The 19,048-nt window shown below is 39.0% G+C and overlaps 1 protein-coding gene across 1 annotated transcript in view; it reads left to right on the top strand.

Annotated features, from left to right (window-relative positions):
• The first annotated feature begins 211 nt into the window (after positions 1-211).
• The window catches only part of APBA1 (amyloid beta (A4) precursor protein-binding, family A, member 1), a 37,886-nt gene continuing 19,049 nt past the window's right edge, over positions 212-19,048 (top strand). The window contains exons 1-3 of the mRNA XM_009695580.1: positions 212-1,363; positions 12,199-12,300; positions 15,690-15,729. Of these exons, the coding sequence (XP_009693882.1) occupies positions 212-1,363; positions 12,199-12,300; positions 15,690-15,729 (1,294 nt within the window). The remainder of the gene's footprint in view (positions 1,364-12,198; positions 12,301-15,689; positions 15,730-19,048) is intronic.

Here is a 19,048-nt window from a genome sequence, read left to right as displayed (position 1 = left end):
GTCATACTGTTGTGCTGGCTGTCATCTGACTTCAGAGCTGATGAAGTCAAACGTTTGTCTGCTGGGGAAGGAAGGGTGCCTTTTGCTGCTTCTGTTTAGTGACTCCACTTTTTTTTAAAAGTAACATCAGGGTTTGTGTTTTTTTTATTTCTTTCCAGCTGTGATAGACAAAATGTCAATGGAATAAGTGACCTACCCACCAGAACTTGCCATGAACCATTTGGTTGGACCACCTGAGGGGGAGGTAAATGAAGAGCCAGCCAATGGAGCAGTGAACGAGTCAGTGGAGGCTGACCTGGAGCACTCAGAGGTGGAAGAACAACAGCGATATGCAACTCGCTACCCAAGGCATACAAACAGCATCCAAGGGGGCCTGTCTGGGCAGGAGGAGGAAGGGATGTTAGCTCGGTCAGCCAGCACTGAGAGTGGTTTCCACAATCACACGGATACTGCAGAAGGGGATGTGATAGCCACAGTGGAGGACAGTTACGACACAGAGAGAATTCAGGAAAATGAGGATGAGAGTGCCTATGCAGTGCAGTACAGGCCTGAGTCTGAGGAGTACACGGAGAATGCTGAGGCTGAGCATGGCGAGGCCATTCATAACCGAACATTGCCCAACCACTTACATTTCCATTCCATTGAACACGAGGAAGCCATGAATGCAGCCTACTCAGGTTATGTCTACACGCATCGGCTCTTCCACCGAGGAGAGGATGAACAGTACGCTGAGCCTTATGCTGACTATGGACTGCAGGAGCATGTGTATGAGGAGATAGGAGATACACCAGACCTTGATGTTAGGGAGGGGATCCAACAGTATGAGCGGGAAAGAGAGGAAGCTGACAATTATCGCAAGGAGGCACTTGGTGCCCGCCTTCATCATTATGATGAACGGTCTGATGGAGAGTCTGACAGCCCTGAGAAGGAAGCAGAGTTTGCGCCCTACCCAAGAATGGATAGTTATGAACAAGAGGAGGACATTGATCAGATTGTGGCAGAGGTGAAGCAGAGCATGAGCTCCCAGAGCTTAGACAAGGCAGCTGAAGACATGCCAGAGGCAGAGCAGAATTTGGAGCATGGCCATGCTCTTGCCGGGGGTGGGCATGAAAGTAATGGCCAGCTCCCAGCTGGTTCTCGAGTAACATCCGGCTTGGGAGAATCTGTACAGAGGTACAGCAAGGAAAAGAGAGATGCAATTTCACTGGCCATCAAGGATATTAAAGAGGCTATTGAGGAAGTGAAGACAAGGACCGTCCGTTCTCCTTATACCCCTGATGAGCCTAAGGAGCCTATCTGGGTGATGAGGCAGGACATCAGTCCAACCAGGGACTCTGACGACCAGAGGCCACTAGATGGAGACGTAAGTATACAAGGCTTTCAGCTCTCGGGCTGTGTGTGTCTCGTTCCTTTGATTGTGGTACACATGGCAGTGAAGTGAGGTGCGTTTTGTTCTTGTTCTGTGACCGGTCCTTCAGTAAAGTCTGTAGTGCTTCGTCTATTTTAAATTTGTACTCTGGAAAGCATGTAAGAAGTAAGCATGTGCATTCTCAGTGGGCCAAATTTTTCTTTATGAAGCACTGCTGACCCCAGTTATACTATACAAGAATTTGTCACATGAAGCTCCTTACATGTTTTTTTCTGAAACAAATAATGTTACATTTTTTACTGCCATAGAGTTTTTTAGTATAGGTACCAAACACTTTGTCTTCTATTATCTATCGTTGTGTTTCTGTTAATTTTAGGTTTCTAAGTTTCGTTTTCTGTCACATAAGAATCCTAACAGTTCCATCAGAAGTCTGTTAATATTCTTTATGGTGGTATCATAGATCAGATTCATATTCCAGAAGTTGCAGGTTTTTGTCCACTTCTAGGCTCTAAAAGTGTGTTATGAGCCTCAGTATATTGCATTATCACTGTAAAGTGTATTAACTCTCCAGCAACCTAAGTATTGAAGGCCATCGTTCAGATTTACAGTATCAGCATTTCTGAAATTCTGTACTTTTGGCATGAGACTTAACTTGAATGAGAAGCAGTTCCCAGTTTGTGCTTCCAGCTGCCTGTAGAATAATCTTTACTTGAAGTTTTATAAGTTTTCTGCATTTCTAATAAAACAAACTCATAAATGACTGTTAACTGCATTAAATTTATGCCTGATACGAAAAGAGCTGGTAGTCTAAATTTACTGGCCAAAAATAGTCTATCGTATGGACCCATGCTATTACTTCAGGGATAACTGCACTGCAAACATCTGCTCCATCTTCTTTATTGCTGTGGAATGTTTTTTGTGACCTTTGTTTTTTTGGAAGAACACTGAAAACAGAACTTTTTGTGTGTTTGGTGACTTATTTTAACATTCTAGGAATGCATCAGAACTATCCAAAACACCTCAGCCTCTGCAAAGGGAATTCAGATGGTGAAAAAGGATACATGCTGTGTAGATCTATGCCAGGATTCTGGTTTTTGTTATCTGCCTTCACAACGATGAAGGCTAGTATTCTACAAATGGGAAGAGATTTTTGGAGAGTGGGGTTTGATTTGCTGAAAAAACAAGCAAGCTGATTGAGACATGTAGCTTCCAGATTTTATTTTTCTCTGAAAACTGCTGGAAACACACAGTGATGAGTATGTTTAGGTTGTTTTTTTTGTTTCTTCATCGTTTCACTGAAACTTTTTAAAAAAAAACCCTATATAGCAGAAATTACTTCTACAAATATTTTTAAAATTGTATCTTTTACAGAATTGATTAGCAGTCACATGGAGGGCTAAAGCAATCTCCCCAGATTATTCCCTATGGAAGAACAATTGTTTTTAACTTCTTTAAAAATTTCCAAAAGCTGTAATTATTTCGCTCCCCTTTTTCAAATAGATCACTTTACTCTTTTGCTGTACATTTTGCTCACCATATTGTCTGTTTGAAAGTGCTGTCTTTGTCTGGGAGGATCAAAGAAGTTCCTGTTGCTTCCTGATTGTCTGATTGTGGCACCCAGTACTGCAGTGGTCTCAGTGACATTAGACTGAGGATCCCAAGAGCACTGAGTCCTTCCTGAAGGTACTCCAGCTGCTCTCCAAAATCTTGCTACACCTTGCAGAATTTAACTTGTCTAAGGTACGCTGATGGACAGCAGGACTCAGCCTGGTATGTTCATATAGTAAACAAAACAGGTGTTGCTCTCGGTCTGTATTTTCCTTAGGTATTGAAGTACACATGTTTTGCACCAAAAGTTAATTTCTCATTTGATGTTTTTCATAGTCTATCACATAAGAATCTGACTGAGATTTTCAGTGCTGCCTGTAATTGAAACAGTGATGTATAATGACAGTTAGTATAGGTCAGTGCAAAGATAAATTATGGTTGTAGATGTGCAGACAATCTGTGTTCTTGGAAAGAGCAAGTAAATTAAACAAATAGTTTAGAAGATCTGTAGCAGATTGAGAGAAATACATGTTGGAGAAGGGACTGGGTAGGAATTCTGTTTTTCACTGAAGATGAGGTATATATTTGCTTTACTGGATTCTTTGATTCAGATGCCAATTCTTGAACAGTCTGAACAGTCTACGTTCTTTAACAAAGCATTGCTAGAATTATTTAGCACTAAATTGGGCAAACTAAGGTTGTGTTGACTAAGTGGCCATGAGTGATCAATTGTGATAAAAATAAATTTGAAGCCCATTCATCTAAATGTAGATTTTACTTCTGTCTCCCTTGAGAAAGAAACAGGATCTCACACAGAAGGTTTTCGGTGTAGCCGGTGTATGCCAGAGTTGTTGTTTAATTTTAACACTGACCTTGAGAAAAGAAAGAATTACATCATTCTGGCTTTCAGGCAGGCACCTTTTTCTTCCCCCAGAAGTATCAAGGAGCTGCAGATAAGTGATGCAAATTGGATGCTTTTATGACCTTCTGTTATTTTGCAGGTCTGCTTTGAAAACTGTCCTCACATTGTTTTTCAATAAAACCATTTTGCTTTTAGAGATAGAACTTACTTGAAAGTATTTGTAATCATTTTGTACTGTTAATCATACGATATTGAAACTGGTAAGACCTCTTTAGATGCAAATAGAAGTCACTTTTTGTTTAGCTAGGAGCTTTCCACAAGAGAGCTATGAAGCCAGGGAGTTAGAAGAATGCTTTGCAGTTGAGTGTCATTAAATACAACCACCTCTTTTGCCTTTTTTCACAAGAAAGTAACTGTTACTCCTCAGTGCTGGGCATTTGGATGATACATTCACACCAGAATGTTTGGTAGAATACCAGTTGGGAGAGCCTAGAGACTATTTTGAGAAGCTAGCAGTCCAGAAGTGTTCAGCTAGCCTGCAGCTGGGTATGATTTGGGACTGTTAGGAAAGACATGCAGTGACTGTGATGGTAAAAAAAGCTACAGATCACTGTATCTGTTTGTTTTTAAGATGCCCTGTTTCTAGGTTTATTCACAGTTTAATCTACCAGGAATTTTAGTCATTCCTGTGTATTTCTCCTGAAAATAAATGTTTGGCAGGCATATGGGAAAAGAAGATTGTTCACAGCCCATGGACAATTCAGTTGTAGTAAACTCTGGTAGTCCTGTGGTGTAGGAGGCAGGTAGCAGACTTCTGTGAATAAATAAATAGTGTGCTAAAGTATCTGCTTAATATTTAACAATGAAGAGTATTTGTTGTCTTGTGCCTTGTGCACCTTGGTTTAGTAATGCATGCTTTCACTTGAATAAGAAATGGTCTGTACATCTAGTTTGTAGGGAAGGTGGTGTACTTGTGTATTTGATAAAAACTGAAAAATTCTGTCAGTGTCCTTTGAGTAAGTCCAGTGAGATTTTTTTTTTTAAGTTTGCCACACATACAAGATACAAACAATTGACATATATTTCCAGAATCTGTTTATCAGAAAAATTTTTAAACCAAAGCAGACCATCACTTGGATACAGCCTCATGAGGGTATCTTTTTCAAATGCAGTAACCGTTAGAGCTGCACAACTGCAAGAAGTGACATCAGGAAACTTGATGGACAAGACTGTCGAAATGCAATTAAGTTGTGTTTTCTGAATGTGAAACATAAGAGAATCTGTTCACATCATACTGAATAATGTTCATAGCTGGAGACCAGCCTAGACCTTATGGTACATGCGTGTCTGAGAGTGGTGGAGAGGGATACCCTTTAGGAAAAGATGTTCTTCTAGATGCATACAGTTATCTCACTGGAAGGGAAGGCTCATATCCCATTTAGGTAGCTCTTGCCCATCATTCTTCTCTTTCAGATTCTCCACCAGAAACTTGCTGTGAACGTGCATAGCCAAGCACAGAAATAGTGGTCTAAATAGAAGACATCTGCATTACATGGATCTGGACTTTAAGGATGAACACATGTTCAGGGAGTAGTTTTGTGTAGTAGATAATCTCAGAATACAATTAACTATTCTGGTGTATGAACTGTACGGAAGGTCTAAAAAAAGCATCTTCAAGATGTTGTAGAGCTTTGAGAATAGTGGCTTAGTTGTGGAAGTGCAGAGACCTGATGAGAAAAGCACTGAAACACACAGAAACTCAAGTACATTTTTTTTGGCTGGGATTTAAAGAGCGTTTCTGTCCTCTCATATCCAGAGGGTACATAATCAGGAGAAAACAGTTGTTTGGAGGGAGAAGTTCTCCGTTTCAGAACTAAATACCATGACATTTTTCTGAGATTCATTCAGTTATCCACAGGGTTATAGACCTGAAAGCCAGGTTTTGTTGACCTTCAGGGCATAGTTTGTTGCTGAGTGCCAAGACGTTGGTTTTGCAAAGCCCCCTCATCAGTGTTCAGTTTCTGTTTTTCTGCAGGCACTTGAGGTGATGCAATGTTAGAATAAACCTGAATACAAAGTAAAACCATGTACATGAGTGGTTTCGATTTGTGAAGCAGGAATTCAGAGCTGAAGACAAGGATTCTGGTAGAACAGAACTGAGCTGCGTTGTTTTGCTTCTCTGTTCTTTTTGGTTACATATATTTTATTTCAATCTTTGAGTTCTCAGTAGCAGGATTTTCTCAATTCTGGTAACTCCAGAAGTGAAGTGTTTTCATGGAGATGAATTTGTTTCACTTTTTCCACATCAGGAGTGATGTATTATTAACAAGGCAATAGAGAAGTCTGTTTTAAATAATTAAACGTGTTTCAGTAATAGATGAACTAAGAGGGGAAAAAAGAGAAAGAATAGAAATTAAATAAAGATGAGTTTATATTGATAACATACTGTTTTCTTTTTCTGAGCAGACTTGGTTGAGCACACAGAATACAGATCATCTTTCTGTTAGCTGTGTGAGACCACACAGTGGTCTTAAAATTATACAGTAAAAAAATGCCCCCAAAGCCCGAAACCAAAAATCGTTAAAAAACAAAAAGCATTTTAATATCCAGGGCAGAAAGCTTTATACTGATTCATCAATCACACAGAAGAAAGCTTAAATTTATCAATTAGTCTGCTTGAAGACAAACGCTCTCCAGATGAGTTGCGGGCTTTTAAATTACAGTGAGCACTGGATACATAACCCCTTGAATATTTTTTTTATTAAGTTTTTTAATTATTGAAAGGTGAAAGTAATTTCAAGTGATTTTTCTGTACTGTTGAAAACTAGCACAGCACTTGTTACAGTCAAAGTCTTTTGAAAACACAGGAGGGATCCACAATTTCTTCAAACTGACACATGAAGCTGTGTTTGAACTTGAAAGGTTCAAGTGAAGGTACAGCTAAGGAAATCCATACTTGAGAGAGAGAAACAACCAGCACTGAACCAGCTTCCAGGAGCCCTGCTGTGCTGGCAGCCTTCTATCCAGTGTGAGTGCTACTGGACAGACCCTACCCGCATAGTGTGTGTATGTGATCTGATGGGCAGTCAGAGTCCGTACTACCTAAAGTTTTATTCAAAGAGAAGTTACCAACTGATGAAGTGTGACTGTGGTTCAACATGGTTACTGCTACTGACTCATGTGGGCAAGAGACTGTTTGAAATGGACAAAATAAAGGGCCATCTTGCCTTAACAGGCTCAGTTACATGTATTGTTTGCTCACTTGGACTTTTCTGTGTCAGATCTAAACCTCTGTGTATTCTTAGGTGTATTTTTATTTTGTATTTGAGACTTAGTAATGTAATAGTAACAGATGGGGGTCTTTCTTCAAAGACTTTGGCAAAGGTACGCAGTTATTGCTTAGGTCAGAATCTCTGTTTTTGTAACTTCAATCAACTTTACTGAAGAAATACAACTCGGTGGTGTTGTGCAGACACTCATTGACAAGGTATTTGCTTTTAAAAAGCTAGTTTATTCAGAGATTTTGTGTAGGGTAACATGTGTGGACAGTCAGATCTCTCAAGTGGGATTGTCACTCATTGTCCAGGTGGTGGCAAGTGGCAGGAGATTCTGTCCTGGCAGGGCATCGTCAGCTGGATCAGGGGAGATTCCCCAAACTAAGATCCCCAAACTGCATTTGTTTTCAGGTCTTAAATGCAGCTGATCTGTGATCCTACATGACCACTCTAGCACATGTGGTCGTTGCTATAGTTTACCTTAAGCTACATATGAAACACCTCCTATGTTAACTGTGTACTTAGGACTGTCGTACATGATCTTATCTGCATCTGCAGGAATAGTTTCTGTTGACTACCAGCGAGTATCTTACCCATGTACTGTTTTGCAGCAGAAACTGCATGAGGGAGCTGCTGGGTCAGACAGAGTCCCTACCCAGGATGGTTGTTAGCACCCTGAAGTGATGAATTGTGCCTCTCACTTGTCATATGCACAGGAGGAGTGTGCTGCGGGAATGTCTGAGGCTGTCTGAAGCTCCTGTATGGAGAGGTCCTATGGCAATTAGTCAAATGCATTTTTCTGAAGTGAGCCATTCAGTCAGTTATGTTGTCTCTGGTCAACTCATTGTATCATCTGTGCACAAACTGGCAGGGAACAGGTCCTGGACCACCCAGCAAACTGATGGGTAGGTGCACTGGGTATGTGCAGAGGCAGTTACACAGCAATTACAATTACACCACAGCTATAGTACAAACTTAAGTTCCATCCTTATGTCACAGTTATAAATTAAATTGCATAGATTGTGCCATGGTATGCATGTAGGTGTACAACACCTCTGAGTTGGTTTTATTTCTTCAAACCCTCCATTTTTAACACTATAGTTAAAGCAATAATCAGTAATGATGATTAGTTATACTGTAAGGAAATTTAGCTTTCAGCTCCGTTCTTTATGGTACTTTATGCCCTCTAAAAACTATGAACGTATATTGATGGTCTCAGTCTATGTTTTAGTGAATAGAATTCGAACTGTTCAAATCATAGTAGATATTATGCCACAACATAGTTGCGCTAAACCTAAGACATTTACTGCCATAGTTGTGCTGTACTGGCTGGTGCTTGTGAAATTATGCATCTGACTATGCTTGCATGTTGTGCCTGAATATTTCATAGTGCTTTGACCTTTGCCTAATGCGTATGGGTACCTCTCAGAAGACTTTTTATCATTAAAATCAAATAAATTTAAAAGTCTTGCTTTATCCAGTTGTCTGCTCTGAACTAATGTACAAGAAGACTGTGTTCGCTATTCCTCTGCCAGGAAGCCTGTAGGTCGACATTAGTGTCATATAAGTAACGACCTTTTGTTTAACTGAATCTCACATTGCTCAGGTATTTGTTGATTTCATCCCCTCTGTCCCAGCCTTATATGTGATGATGTGACCCTCTAGATTATACTCTTTTCAGATAAGCTGCTGGTATAGGCAAGTAAAACAACACTGCTTTGATAAAGCAAGAGCAGGTAGTTATATTTGAAGATGTTTCAGTGTCAGTTATGTTTGTCTTTATGTGCTTTTCAGTAGCCAGCTGGATTGACCGGGGTAGGTTAGATGCAACACAATCCTTTCCTGTTACAAGTTCTGTTACTGGATCCCTCTGCACAATACCAAAGAGGGTTTCTCAAGTGGAGTGGGTTGCATGTTAGTTAGAGTCAAACAACACCAAAATTGAGATGGAGAATTTTTGGATGTACCAGTTTGAGTATCATAAGAAAAATGTAAGTAGATATCCAAGAGGAGAAATGAGGTAACTAGTACTTTTTTATTACTGCACTTAAGAAAACACTTTGTAATTCCATTGATGGACCTCCACGTAATAACAGCATGCTTTGCAAGAGCTTACTATGTTTGTTCTGACAGCATTTTTGTTAGGCTTCTGAAACTTGTTTCATTAACAGACAACAAAGCAGTCAGGAAGCATTTGTTTTAGACTTTAGTGGTAGTGTTCTGAGCAGCTATGCAATTTGTCTGTCCACTATGGTTTATCAAAGTATTTCTTGTTGTTGCTGTGACTGCATTCTTTCCTTCTGCATTCTATTTGGTACCTCTAAAAATGCATTTTGACGCAGAAGAGAACTGAGTGTTTATTTTTCAGGCTGAGTTTTTTTGTACAAGTGTTTTTGGGGAACAGCTCTCACGTCATGTCATGTAGCAAACTTTGTAGGATGTTTGATATTTTGGTTTGGTAGTTTTGGGTTTGGGTTTTTTGTCCCCAGTAAAATTTGAGCAGACTTTCAAACAGAGCACATGGAAAGCCAGGTAATCATTTTGATGGTCACTTAATTCTGATACTTTGTAGATGAAAAGAGCTGAGTAAAGGTATTTGTAGTGCTACTGGTGTAATTGTTAGTACATTTTAAATAATGCAAAATTTCTTAATGTCAGCAACCAGCTGGTTTAAATGAAGTCATTTATTGTTATCACTTTAGTGCATGAATATGAGAGCTTTCAGGCATTTTAAAGATTTTTTTTTTTTGGTGGAAACATTTGATGCTAAAATATGATATGCTTTACTTTGTTTCTTTGTTTACTATTTAAAGCTCAATCCTACAATATCCTGATGTCATTATTAGGTTGATAGTGTTGTGCACCTTTTATATTTAATCCCAATACAGATACACTATGTAACTATTGGGAATGTGAGCACTATGGGGATACTTCCTTAAGTAAACACGACTTGCCATTTGTGCAGTTGGGTCTCTGTGGCACTGTCATTCTGGTAGTCACACAGCAAGTTGGGGGAGCCCGGATCTCTCCCACAGCCCCTGTGTGAATGCCAGCGGCACAAGGAGCGATCCTTCAGTCTGATGGCGCAAGCACATGCCAGCGTTCTAGAGACCATTTCACAGCTGCATCTGGTCAGGGGCCGTTTCACAGCTGGATCTCCCTTTTGCCCTGCAGCTGTAGTTCAAAATACAGGGGGACACAAGGACTGCTCTTTTACCCAGGAGATAATCTGTATAAGGAGTTGCTGCTTAACTCTTTGGAAGCCTTTATTAGTTAACTATAATTCTAATATTTTAGTCATTATCCAAGATAGGCCTTTTAAAGGAATGAGGGTAAAGAGACAGAGGAGGAGAAGGGAATTTTATTTTCTTGTTTTGTCCTGTATATGTGAAGCTAAGCTGGCAAAACTTAGATTTTTTTGCACACTATTTCATAGAACTCAGTGTTTCAGCTGGAGTGGAGGCATAGCGGGAGGGCAAGCCTAGACTGGAGCTGCTGCCAGCTCAGAGCACTGGAAGTGTAGCTCTTTTCTGGTATGACTCATTGGTTTAGAGAGAAGCCATGTCATGTAATTGTTTAGGAAACCAGAAGAATACTATTTGACTGTTTTGCCGTCAATGACAAACAGTTGAGCTGGCAAAGCTAGGGCCGAACTCCCTATGTCAAAGGAGAGTGTGGGCTGCTGGGCTGAACACCCAGCTTGCATAGCTAAATGCTAAACCTTCCTTTGAGGATTCACATTTTGGCATGTGCACTGACATGTTTGCAGGTATCTCCTTAAGATCTGCCTTGAAAAATGCCTGCTGGGTTGAAGCTTTGTACTCTCTTTCATTTTGGTCACCTTCATTAATTCCACACTCTGTGTCCCTGTGTCATACCTCCATACCAGTGCCCCCTGCTCTGGACTTTAGATACCTTACTACCACTTCTTAGTGTCACCAGCATTCATTAACAATTGCCTATGATTAGAATATCCTTTCCCAAAGCAGTCTTTCCCTTTACCAAGGTAGTTGCTGACGAATCACACAGATCTGGATATTCCATGATACTGCTTTTCTATGCTGTTCCCTTTGTTTTTCTGCTATGACAGTCTTGATGATCATCAATGACTAGGACATGCTTGGAAAGACAGTTTCTCCACTGAATTGTTTATGGTGAAGGGAGAAAAACGAGCAAATCTGATCTAGAAAGCATATATAGTACTGAGATCATAGCACAAACTGTGAAGTATTTTCCAAGTTTGCGCTGTATCTAGGATGATGAGTCATAGTCTTTGATTACTCTGGTGTTGAATAGTCCTTGAATATATTCATTAACTCCTTGAATACATTAGTATTACTCTGTACAATTTATAAAAGTTGTTTTCTAAGATGATAGAGTAGCATTTATGCACAACCACTGCAGCCTACCTCTGCTTAGATTAGATTACTTTAGCACTTCAGGCTAATTATACCTGAGAGCATGTGTGCTTATGAGGAAATTGCAGTCTTTTGTTCACTCTCCCCAATTTGACAACTAAGTAATCTTTAGCTGAATCCCTGTGTCCTGGTCGAGGTCAATTCACCTGTCTCCCGTCACAGCTTACTTTTTAGTGACTTTATCTTTCCTTTCCTAGAATGTCAGAGTTTAGGACATCAGTCTGCATTGCCTGCAGCCTTCAGTAAGCTCACAGTCATTTGCCTGCATGCCATAGGCATGTACTTGTACAACTGGAAGCTCTGTGACTGCAGCTTAGTTGAATGCTGACAGTAAGTGTAAGTAGTTGGCCCAAGACCAATATCAGATAATCCTCCATTCACCTTGCAAAAATACAGTTTTCTGACACGCTTTTTGGCTGAGTGTTGCCTGCCACTAAGTGCAGCTTTTTTTTTTTCCCAACTGCTTAATTGCATATGTTGCTGACAAATAACCACAGGTGTTTTTTAAAAGATATAGCTGTTCAGAATAAGTCCACTGAGATATTGATATCTAATCATTATGATAAAAAGCAAGGGTTATAACATTTTAAAAGTGTTTGTCTTATGTTTTCTTTTTTTTTTTTCCTTCTCATCTCGTATTTCCACTGCCAAGTTAGAGGAAAATATGAAAGAAGAACTTCTGCATTGCTCACTCAGATTGTTGTTTAATTTTCTTGCCATGTCTAGTCTCCATCTCCAGATTCCTCTTCACCTCGAGGTGCTGAATCGTCAAGTAGGCAACATCACCATGATGTCTGCAGTACAGCAGAGACCTCCACTAATAAAGAGGTAGAGTGAAATCTTTTTAAAAGCCACAGTCTTGTTCATGCTGCTTATGCCTTTTTATTTTCCTTGCCCACTTGTGCCTGTACAATCCCTTCTCTTCTTCTAAAATTGCAACAAACTTGAAAAGCTGATTCGTTGCTCCTTTCCCTTATGCTTGCCTGGATGTCTGACTGAATTTCTAATATACTTGAGACTGTTTATCATGGCATTTCTGACTCTGTGTTCACTGAATTTATTTAACAGGCTGGGAGGTATTGATTTACCAAACAGTGAAAATCACCTGTGTATTAGAGGCAAAAGGAAAAATCCCGTTTCTTTTTTCCATGCAGAATGCCTTCCGGCAAAGAAAAGAGTGTTTCTCAGTCAGATGAAAAAGCTTGCTTGAATGAAATTAATTAGGTAGCAAGTTATGCTGCTTTGTGTTTTGTGGTTGTAGAAACTGACCTGCCAGTGATTTTCAGTCAGAATTCAGTTCCTGACTCCAGGCTCCTCAAAAAAGCTAAATACTTACTTCCCCGCCCCCCCCCCTTTTTTTTTCCCCCTCACCTGGCAGCTTTTTACACTGCAGTATTTCCACCAACACAAAATCAGAAGTGTGAGTAGAACTTCTTGCAGTGTGAAAAGAAAATAATTTGGCATAAAAAGTATTAGGATTAGTATAGAATGACTGGCTCTGTAAACAGAAAAATCTGCAAATATTTGGTTTATTTGCTTTTTTTGTTTTTTAAACTTCAAAAACACTTAGAAACTGTAGTTTAACAAGATACCTTATTGTTACTGATAGCAATGCATGAGTTGTCTTCCACAATGAAAAGAACTGATCTACTATAACTGGAAATACTGATTAAAATTGAAACAGTAGTTCGTAATCCATTCTTTCTTTTTTTCTTTTGTTTTTATCAAGAGATAAAAAAGCTTGTAATGTGTATGTATTTGTGCCAGTCTGTATTTGCATTTAGAAAATAATGAAACGTTTCAAAAGACTTGACAAACTCATAATTTCTCCTGTGCTAAATCCTTCAACAATAGATTGTGCCAGTAAATTTTCATATGCTATATTGTTAGCTTGTTAAAGCCTTTAGCTTTCTTCAGTACAGATTTTGTCACTTCGTACATATCATAACTTTTAGCAGTTTTTAGATATCGATAAACTTACCCAAAGGAAAAAACAACAAGAGGCTACTCATTTCAGTTTTTAGGATGTGCTCACACACAGTGTCAGAGGTGGTAAACCAGGTTTCACAGTAGGATGTCAGGCTGTTTGTTTCCCTCAGATGAGCAATAGTGCCTGCTTTAGTACTTCCAATACAAGAACAAGAGTGATAAAGCAGCCTCATAATTTTGGAGAATGACTTTTATGTCTCAGTAAAACTTTTTCTTTAAATATAAATTTTATAATACTAGGTGGCAACGAGATTAACAAGAGTAATGAAACATTAAGGACCTTGATGTTTCATTATTCATGGATATGTAAAATCAAAAGGTGTAGGTTTCCTCCTATTGGTATCTTTACCTGTTACTTTACTATTCCTGTGATCTTAGTACAGTATCTTTCAACCTGGGTAATGAACAAAATCCCCTTAATTTTATGTGTGAATTTTTGCAATAAAAGCATATATAATGGCAGTTTACACCACTGTATCCTGAAGAGAAGTTGAATCAGCTAGTCAGATTGCTGAATAGTTGCCAAATCTGTAGTACAAACTTCGTTCACTCTGTTTAAAAAAAAAAGTAAGTACTTTGGAAAGGGCATTTATATGCATGAGCTGTCTCTGGTGTGTAGGGGATTTATCCTTTAGGCCTGCCAGTCCAGTGGTTGAATGCCCCTCTTAGCGCTACACCAGCAGCAATTACAAACAATTGTAGAAGTCTGAGATGAAAGAGCCACAGATCTGAAAAGGCATGTCAGTGTCCTCACAGCAGCTTAAATGCTTTGGCAGCAGGAGACAGTTGTTTACTGACATCTTTATTTTTGCTAGTACAACCTCTGGTGGAGAGCTTTCTTGGTTTTGCAGTACAGCTTAGTCATTTTCGTAAGGAACAGCAAGTACTTAAAGACTGCACAAGCTCTGCTGTCTGTGTCACGCACATTTTGGTTTTGTTTCACGAGTTTTATATTATAGGAAGACAGGCATCATTAGTTGAAAAATACTACTTGTAACATCCATTTTCTGTTTGATATGATGGAAAAAACTCCTTGGGGTTAGTCAACTGACCTGTCGCGTAACTGTGATCTTCCTAGTTTACCTGTTTTTTTCCACTAATATACAGAACCTAGTAAGTTGCCCATCGTAAAGCAAAATAATTTCCTATATATTATCTGGAAATATACTGGAAGTTGTCTAAGATATTATGCATTATTCTGATCATATATAGATTTTCCTTTAATAAAACTGTACTTAAGCAGTCATTGGAGAAGTTACTGCTAATACGATCAGTTGTAGACTCATTAAAGGTTTGTAATCCTTGGACTATCCAAAATTCTTATCTGCAAAACATATGATAGCAGCAGATATTTCAATATACCTATTACCATCTTTATATTGCCACACAGAATTTTCTTTGATAAATTTTCCTATGTGTTTACATTATTGATTATAACAAAATGGTGAGTCTTACTCACTCAACGTTGTACCTTTCAGGTGCTTGAAGTGTTAGCCACAGTCTCACATAAAATTGCAGTTGGAAGTAAGGTCTTACTTTAGGCTATGTATTTACTTATGCAAGTCAGGATTTTTTCATTTGTTCAGCTTTTACGTAACTGGAGGTACCAGATGTGGTGTTGTACTTGATACAGTGTAAACATAGTTGGTGCTGAGGTGTTAGTGAATTCAGTTACCCCACAGAATACAGATTACTACCTAACCTGTTAAAATTTAGAAAGCTTTTTGTGGGCTATATTAATGTGAGGGATACATCTAAGAACAGTCCTAATTAATAACAGAATTTTGTTAATGAGTAACTGACTGGGCTGGTGGTTTCAGTCATGAATAATAACAGTAGAGCATAATTTTTATATTCCTGTGTGTATTTATTTGTATTTGGAAGATCAAGTGTCTTTGAGATATGATGTATTTTCTTGCATACTTCTTGATTAGTAGAAGTAGAGCACCTGTTGGTAGACAGTTAATATACTATTGAACACCAACAAGTAGCTGAAAACTGGACCTGGCATGTTGACTGATAGATAAAGATACAGGTGGAATACACTAAATTTAGGTAGGTGCTTAGAGTTTGAAAATACTAAATACAATAGTAAGTCTTAATAAGTGGTGATCTTCCTTTGCTAATAAATATGACATATTTTTTAAATTTTTTTGGCATGGAGAAATTTGTAAAGCATATTTGTGCATGCTGTGTTCTGTTTGAAATCCTTTTTGTCTTAATTACAGTCCAGAAAAAGCTTGGCTTCATTTCCAACCTATGTTGAAGGTAAGATAGTTCTACAATTTCTAAATGTTGTTTCATATCTAAAAAGCTCTAGTACTTATAATGTATAAAATTTTATTTTTATTTGCTGAATAGAAAAGCTGCTAGGGTTGGGTATACTGATTACAATTAAATTGTGTCCAGTCTGGAACCTGAGCTAAACCCTACTATGCTCTTTTGGAAGTTAAGAAACATGGAACGTCTTTTTTTTTTGGTGTTTCATTCATAGTTTCTGTGTCACTTCTACTGTTTTTTTTATCAGTGCCATGTAAAACACTACTAATTTTTTATGCTATTTACACACACATATGAATGTGTGTGGATGAGGAAAATAGACTAGGCAAGAAGACTGTAGTGGTCTCTCTCCAGCACTGATTTAAATTGGCAGCCTCAATCCAATCTCAGTTGGATTAATTAGCATAATTGGATTAATTGGAAGGCCTGCTAGAGGAAATCTGCACTGCTTTACAGCTACTTGTCCTCTAATTAAATAGTGCTTCCTGTCTTAGCGTTAAGGTTGCACTTGTACTAGTGATGAATTTATTAAGAACAATGTGAAAAAGCAAGTTACCTGCTACATGAACTGCTGGTACCTTTTGTATGAGTCTGCATCCTGTGTATACAGGAAGACTGCATGCGGTAAAACCCAGTTATTTCATTATGAGAGCGTGACAGAAGCAGAAAATTCAAAGTTTTGGTTTTTTTATCACTGACAGCAGTTGTTCCATGTGCTTGATGAAATGCCAGAAGTACAGTTGATGTGATACATCATTTGGACTGTCTTGGAATTCCTTGGACTGCTTTACAGTGTGCTTTACAGTGTTTAGACAATTATGAGATCATTCTCCTTAGACTATTCATTGATTTAGTTTTCAGTGTAGGAGCTGCATATTTTGGAGTCTGTGACCAGAATGCCAATTAATGTAGATTTCATATATTGTTTTGAAACTAGCTGAGCTTTGGAATTTTGCAGCAATGAAGGATCTCTCTTAGAATTGAGATTCATCTCCTAGTGGTAGCCCTATCAAGGGCTATCTTAAATAAACTTTCCCTCCTTAAAGAAAAAATAATTTTAAACGTAAATTTTCTCAGATCTTCGTCCAGTGCAAAATTCCTTAAAGAACCAAATTATCCATTTTTGTGTACTGGCAGTCCAAGAAAAACTTGCTAGCACCTATGCTACACTTTCATTCAGATAATAATTTCATTGTCAGAGGTAATCAATGGAAGGGGTCTTATAAAGAGCAGTGCTTTCTGTGTGTTCATCTCTGATGAAGACAGAGCACATTCCTTTTTTGGTTTTAATATGCTTCTTTCTGGGAGTCTTATCTACACCTTTGCCAGTCTGTATTTGTGTTTTCTGTGTTTTGATCAGAAATTGTACTATAAAGGGTTCTTTACCCTTTATAGTGAAATAGTGGAAGAGGTGAAAAGGCCTTAACACATATAGTAACAAATAGCAACACTTAAAATGCTATATGGTTTCAGGACTGGAAGATTTTACTACTTCCAGATGCATAAATTTCCCTATGGAAAAAATTCCATTTCTTTGAGTTATGTACTTGAAAGTGACTTGATCATTTTGAGAGTTTTCCAGATACATAGCATCTGAACAAATTCTACACACTGGAGATAAACATCGTAAAATTACTAGTCATAAATTTTCATATTCAAAGGAACTATACAGGAAACAAGCTTGCTCATAAGATTTGTACATCTACTTCAGTCTGTGTGTATAGTTTCAGTATATTTATATCCAACTCTTTCTTTCCTTATTTCAGTCTCTAATAATGACTTACATTTCTTTGGGGCCAAAGTTACCCATGCTCATTCTGAGGGCTTGTTAATCTCTTCTATTATAATTAGAACAAAATCGGCATCCTGAGTAATGGTAAACTTTAAGCCCCATCACCTTGTATCCCAAGATACCCCTTGAACTAATAAAAATGCCATTCTGATGTTGTAGGGGGTTTGCTTTAATCTTGGAGGGAAAAAAGGCAAACCTAAAACTGGTTTAATCTTTTGGTGATAAAATGTGGACGCTTCTACTATTAGCATTCTTTAAGATGATTTGCATTTTCACTTGTCTTGAGCACCAATTGTTTTTACTTACTTGTAAGAAAACAGGAAGTTTCTTAGGTTAACGAGCCTCCCTTTTGCATCATATCAATTTTAATATGTAGCAAGGTGTTGAAATAGGACACTTTTACATATACAAATTTTAGATATAGTCGCCAAACACCAAAATACTTACAGATCGTAATGCTGCTTTTGTAAGGATTTTCGTTATTAGGCACTGAACGCTTCATCACCCTCTAACTTTCCACAGAAGTTGATGAGAGTCAGATCAAGAATCGGTGGGACTAAGAGTTATTGTGGCATCAAGAGAGCCAGTGCTCTGTGTATTTAATGTTTTTATTTAGCTCTGTACTTTACCTCAATATCCTTGTTGAGACTAAGAGTGGTTTTTAAAGGTCTGTGGCATAAAAGTACTTTGCTTAATTGGGCAATCAGTCTTCTTGATAAGGGGAGATGTGTTGTACCTGTAAAGCATTTCCAGGGAAGTTCCTATGCCTGTTGTACTAACTGCGGCTCATGCATAAGTGAGCAAGTGGCTGATGGATGTTGTTCAATTGTACCTTCCTTCTTTCTATTTGTGACTGTTGGTCTTAGAATTGCAAGGCTAGTTTTGGTGGCTGAGGGGTGAGCTGAGTAACTATGTCTGTCCCCTTATAATAGTGAAAACTTACAGAGATTATTTTGCTCCAAGGTGATCCCTGCTCACAAAAGAATGAGTTATGGTGAGAGATAGGCTGGATTAACAATTGCAGCTTTTGCTGGAGAGATGTTGTATTGGATTCACATGGCAAGATTTTGGTAGTGGAGGTGCTACAGGGGTGGCTTCTGTGAGAACATGCCAGAAGCTTCCCCTGTGTGTGACAGAGCCAATGCCAGCCGGTTCCAAGATGAACCTGCTGCTGGCCAAGGCCCAGCCCATCAGCAGCGGTGGTAGTGCCTCTGGGATAACGCATTTAAGAAGGGGGAAGAGTTACTGTGCAACAGCAATTGCAGCGACAGAGAAGAGGAGTGACCACATGTGAGAGAGAGAACCTTGCAACCGCCCAGGTGAGTGCAGCAGGAGGAGGAGGTGCTGCAGGCCTGGAGCAGAGATTCCCCCCAGCCCCTGGTGCAGCCCACGGTGAGGCCGGCTGTCCCCCGGCAGCCCACGGAGGCCCACGCTGGAGCAGATCCCCACCTGCAGCCCGGGGAGGACCCCACACCGGAGCAGGGGGATGCCCGAAGGAGGCTGTGACGCTGTGGG

Source organism: Cariama cristata, unplaced genomic scaffold, assembly GCF_000690535.1.
Source record: "Cariama cristata isolate BGI_N322 unplaced genomic scaffold, ASM69053v1 scaffold7772, whole genome shotgun sequence".
Lineage (NCBI taxonomy): Eukaryota > Metazoa > Chordata > Aves > Cariamiformes > Cariamidae > Cariama > Cariama cristata.
This window is presented reverse-complemented; position numbering and strand designations above follow the sequence as displayed.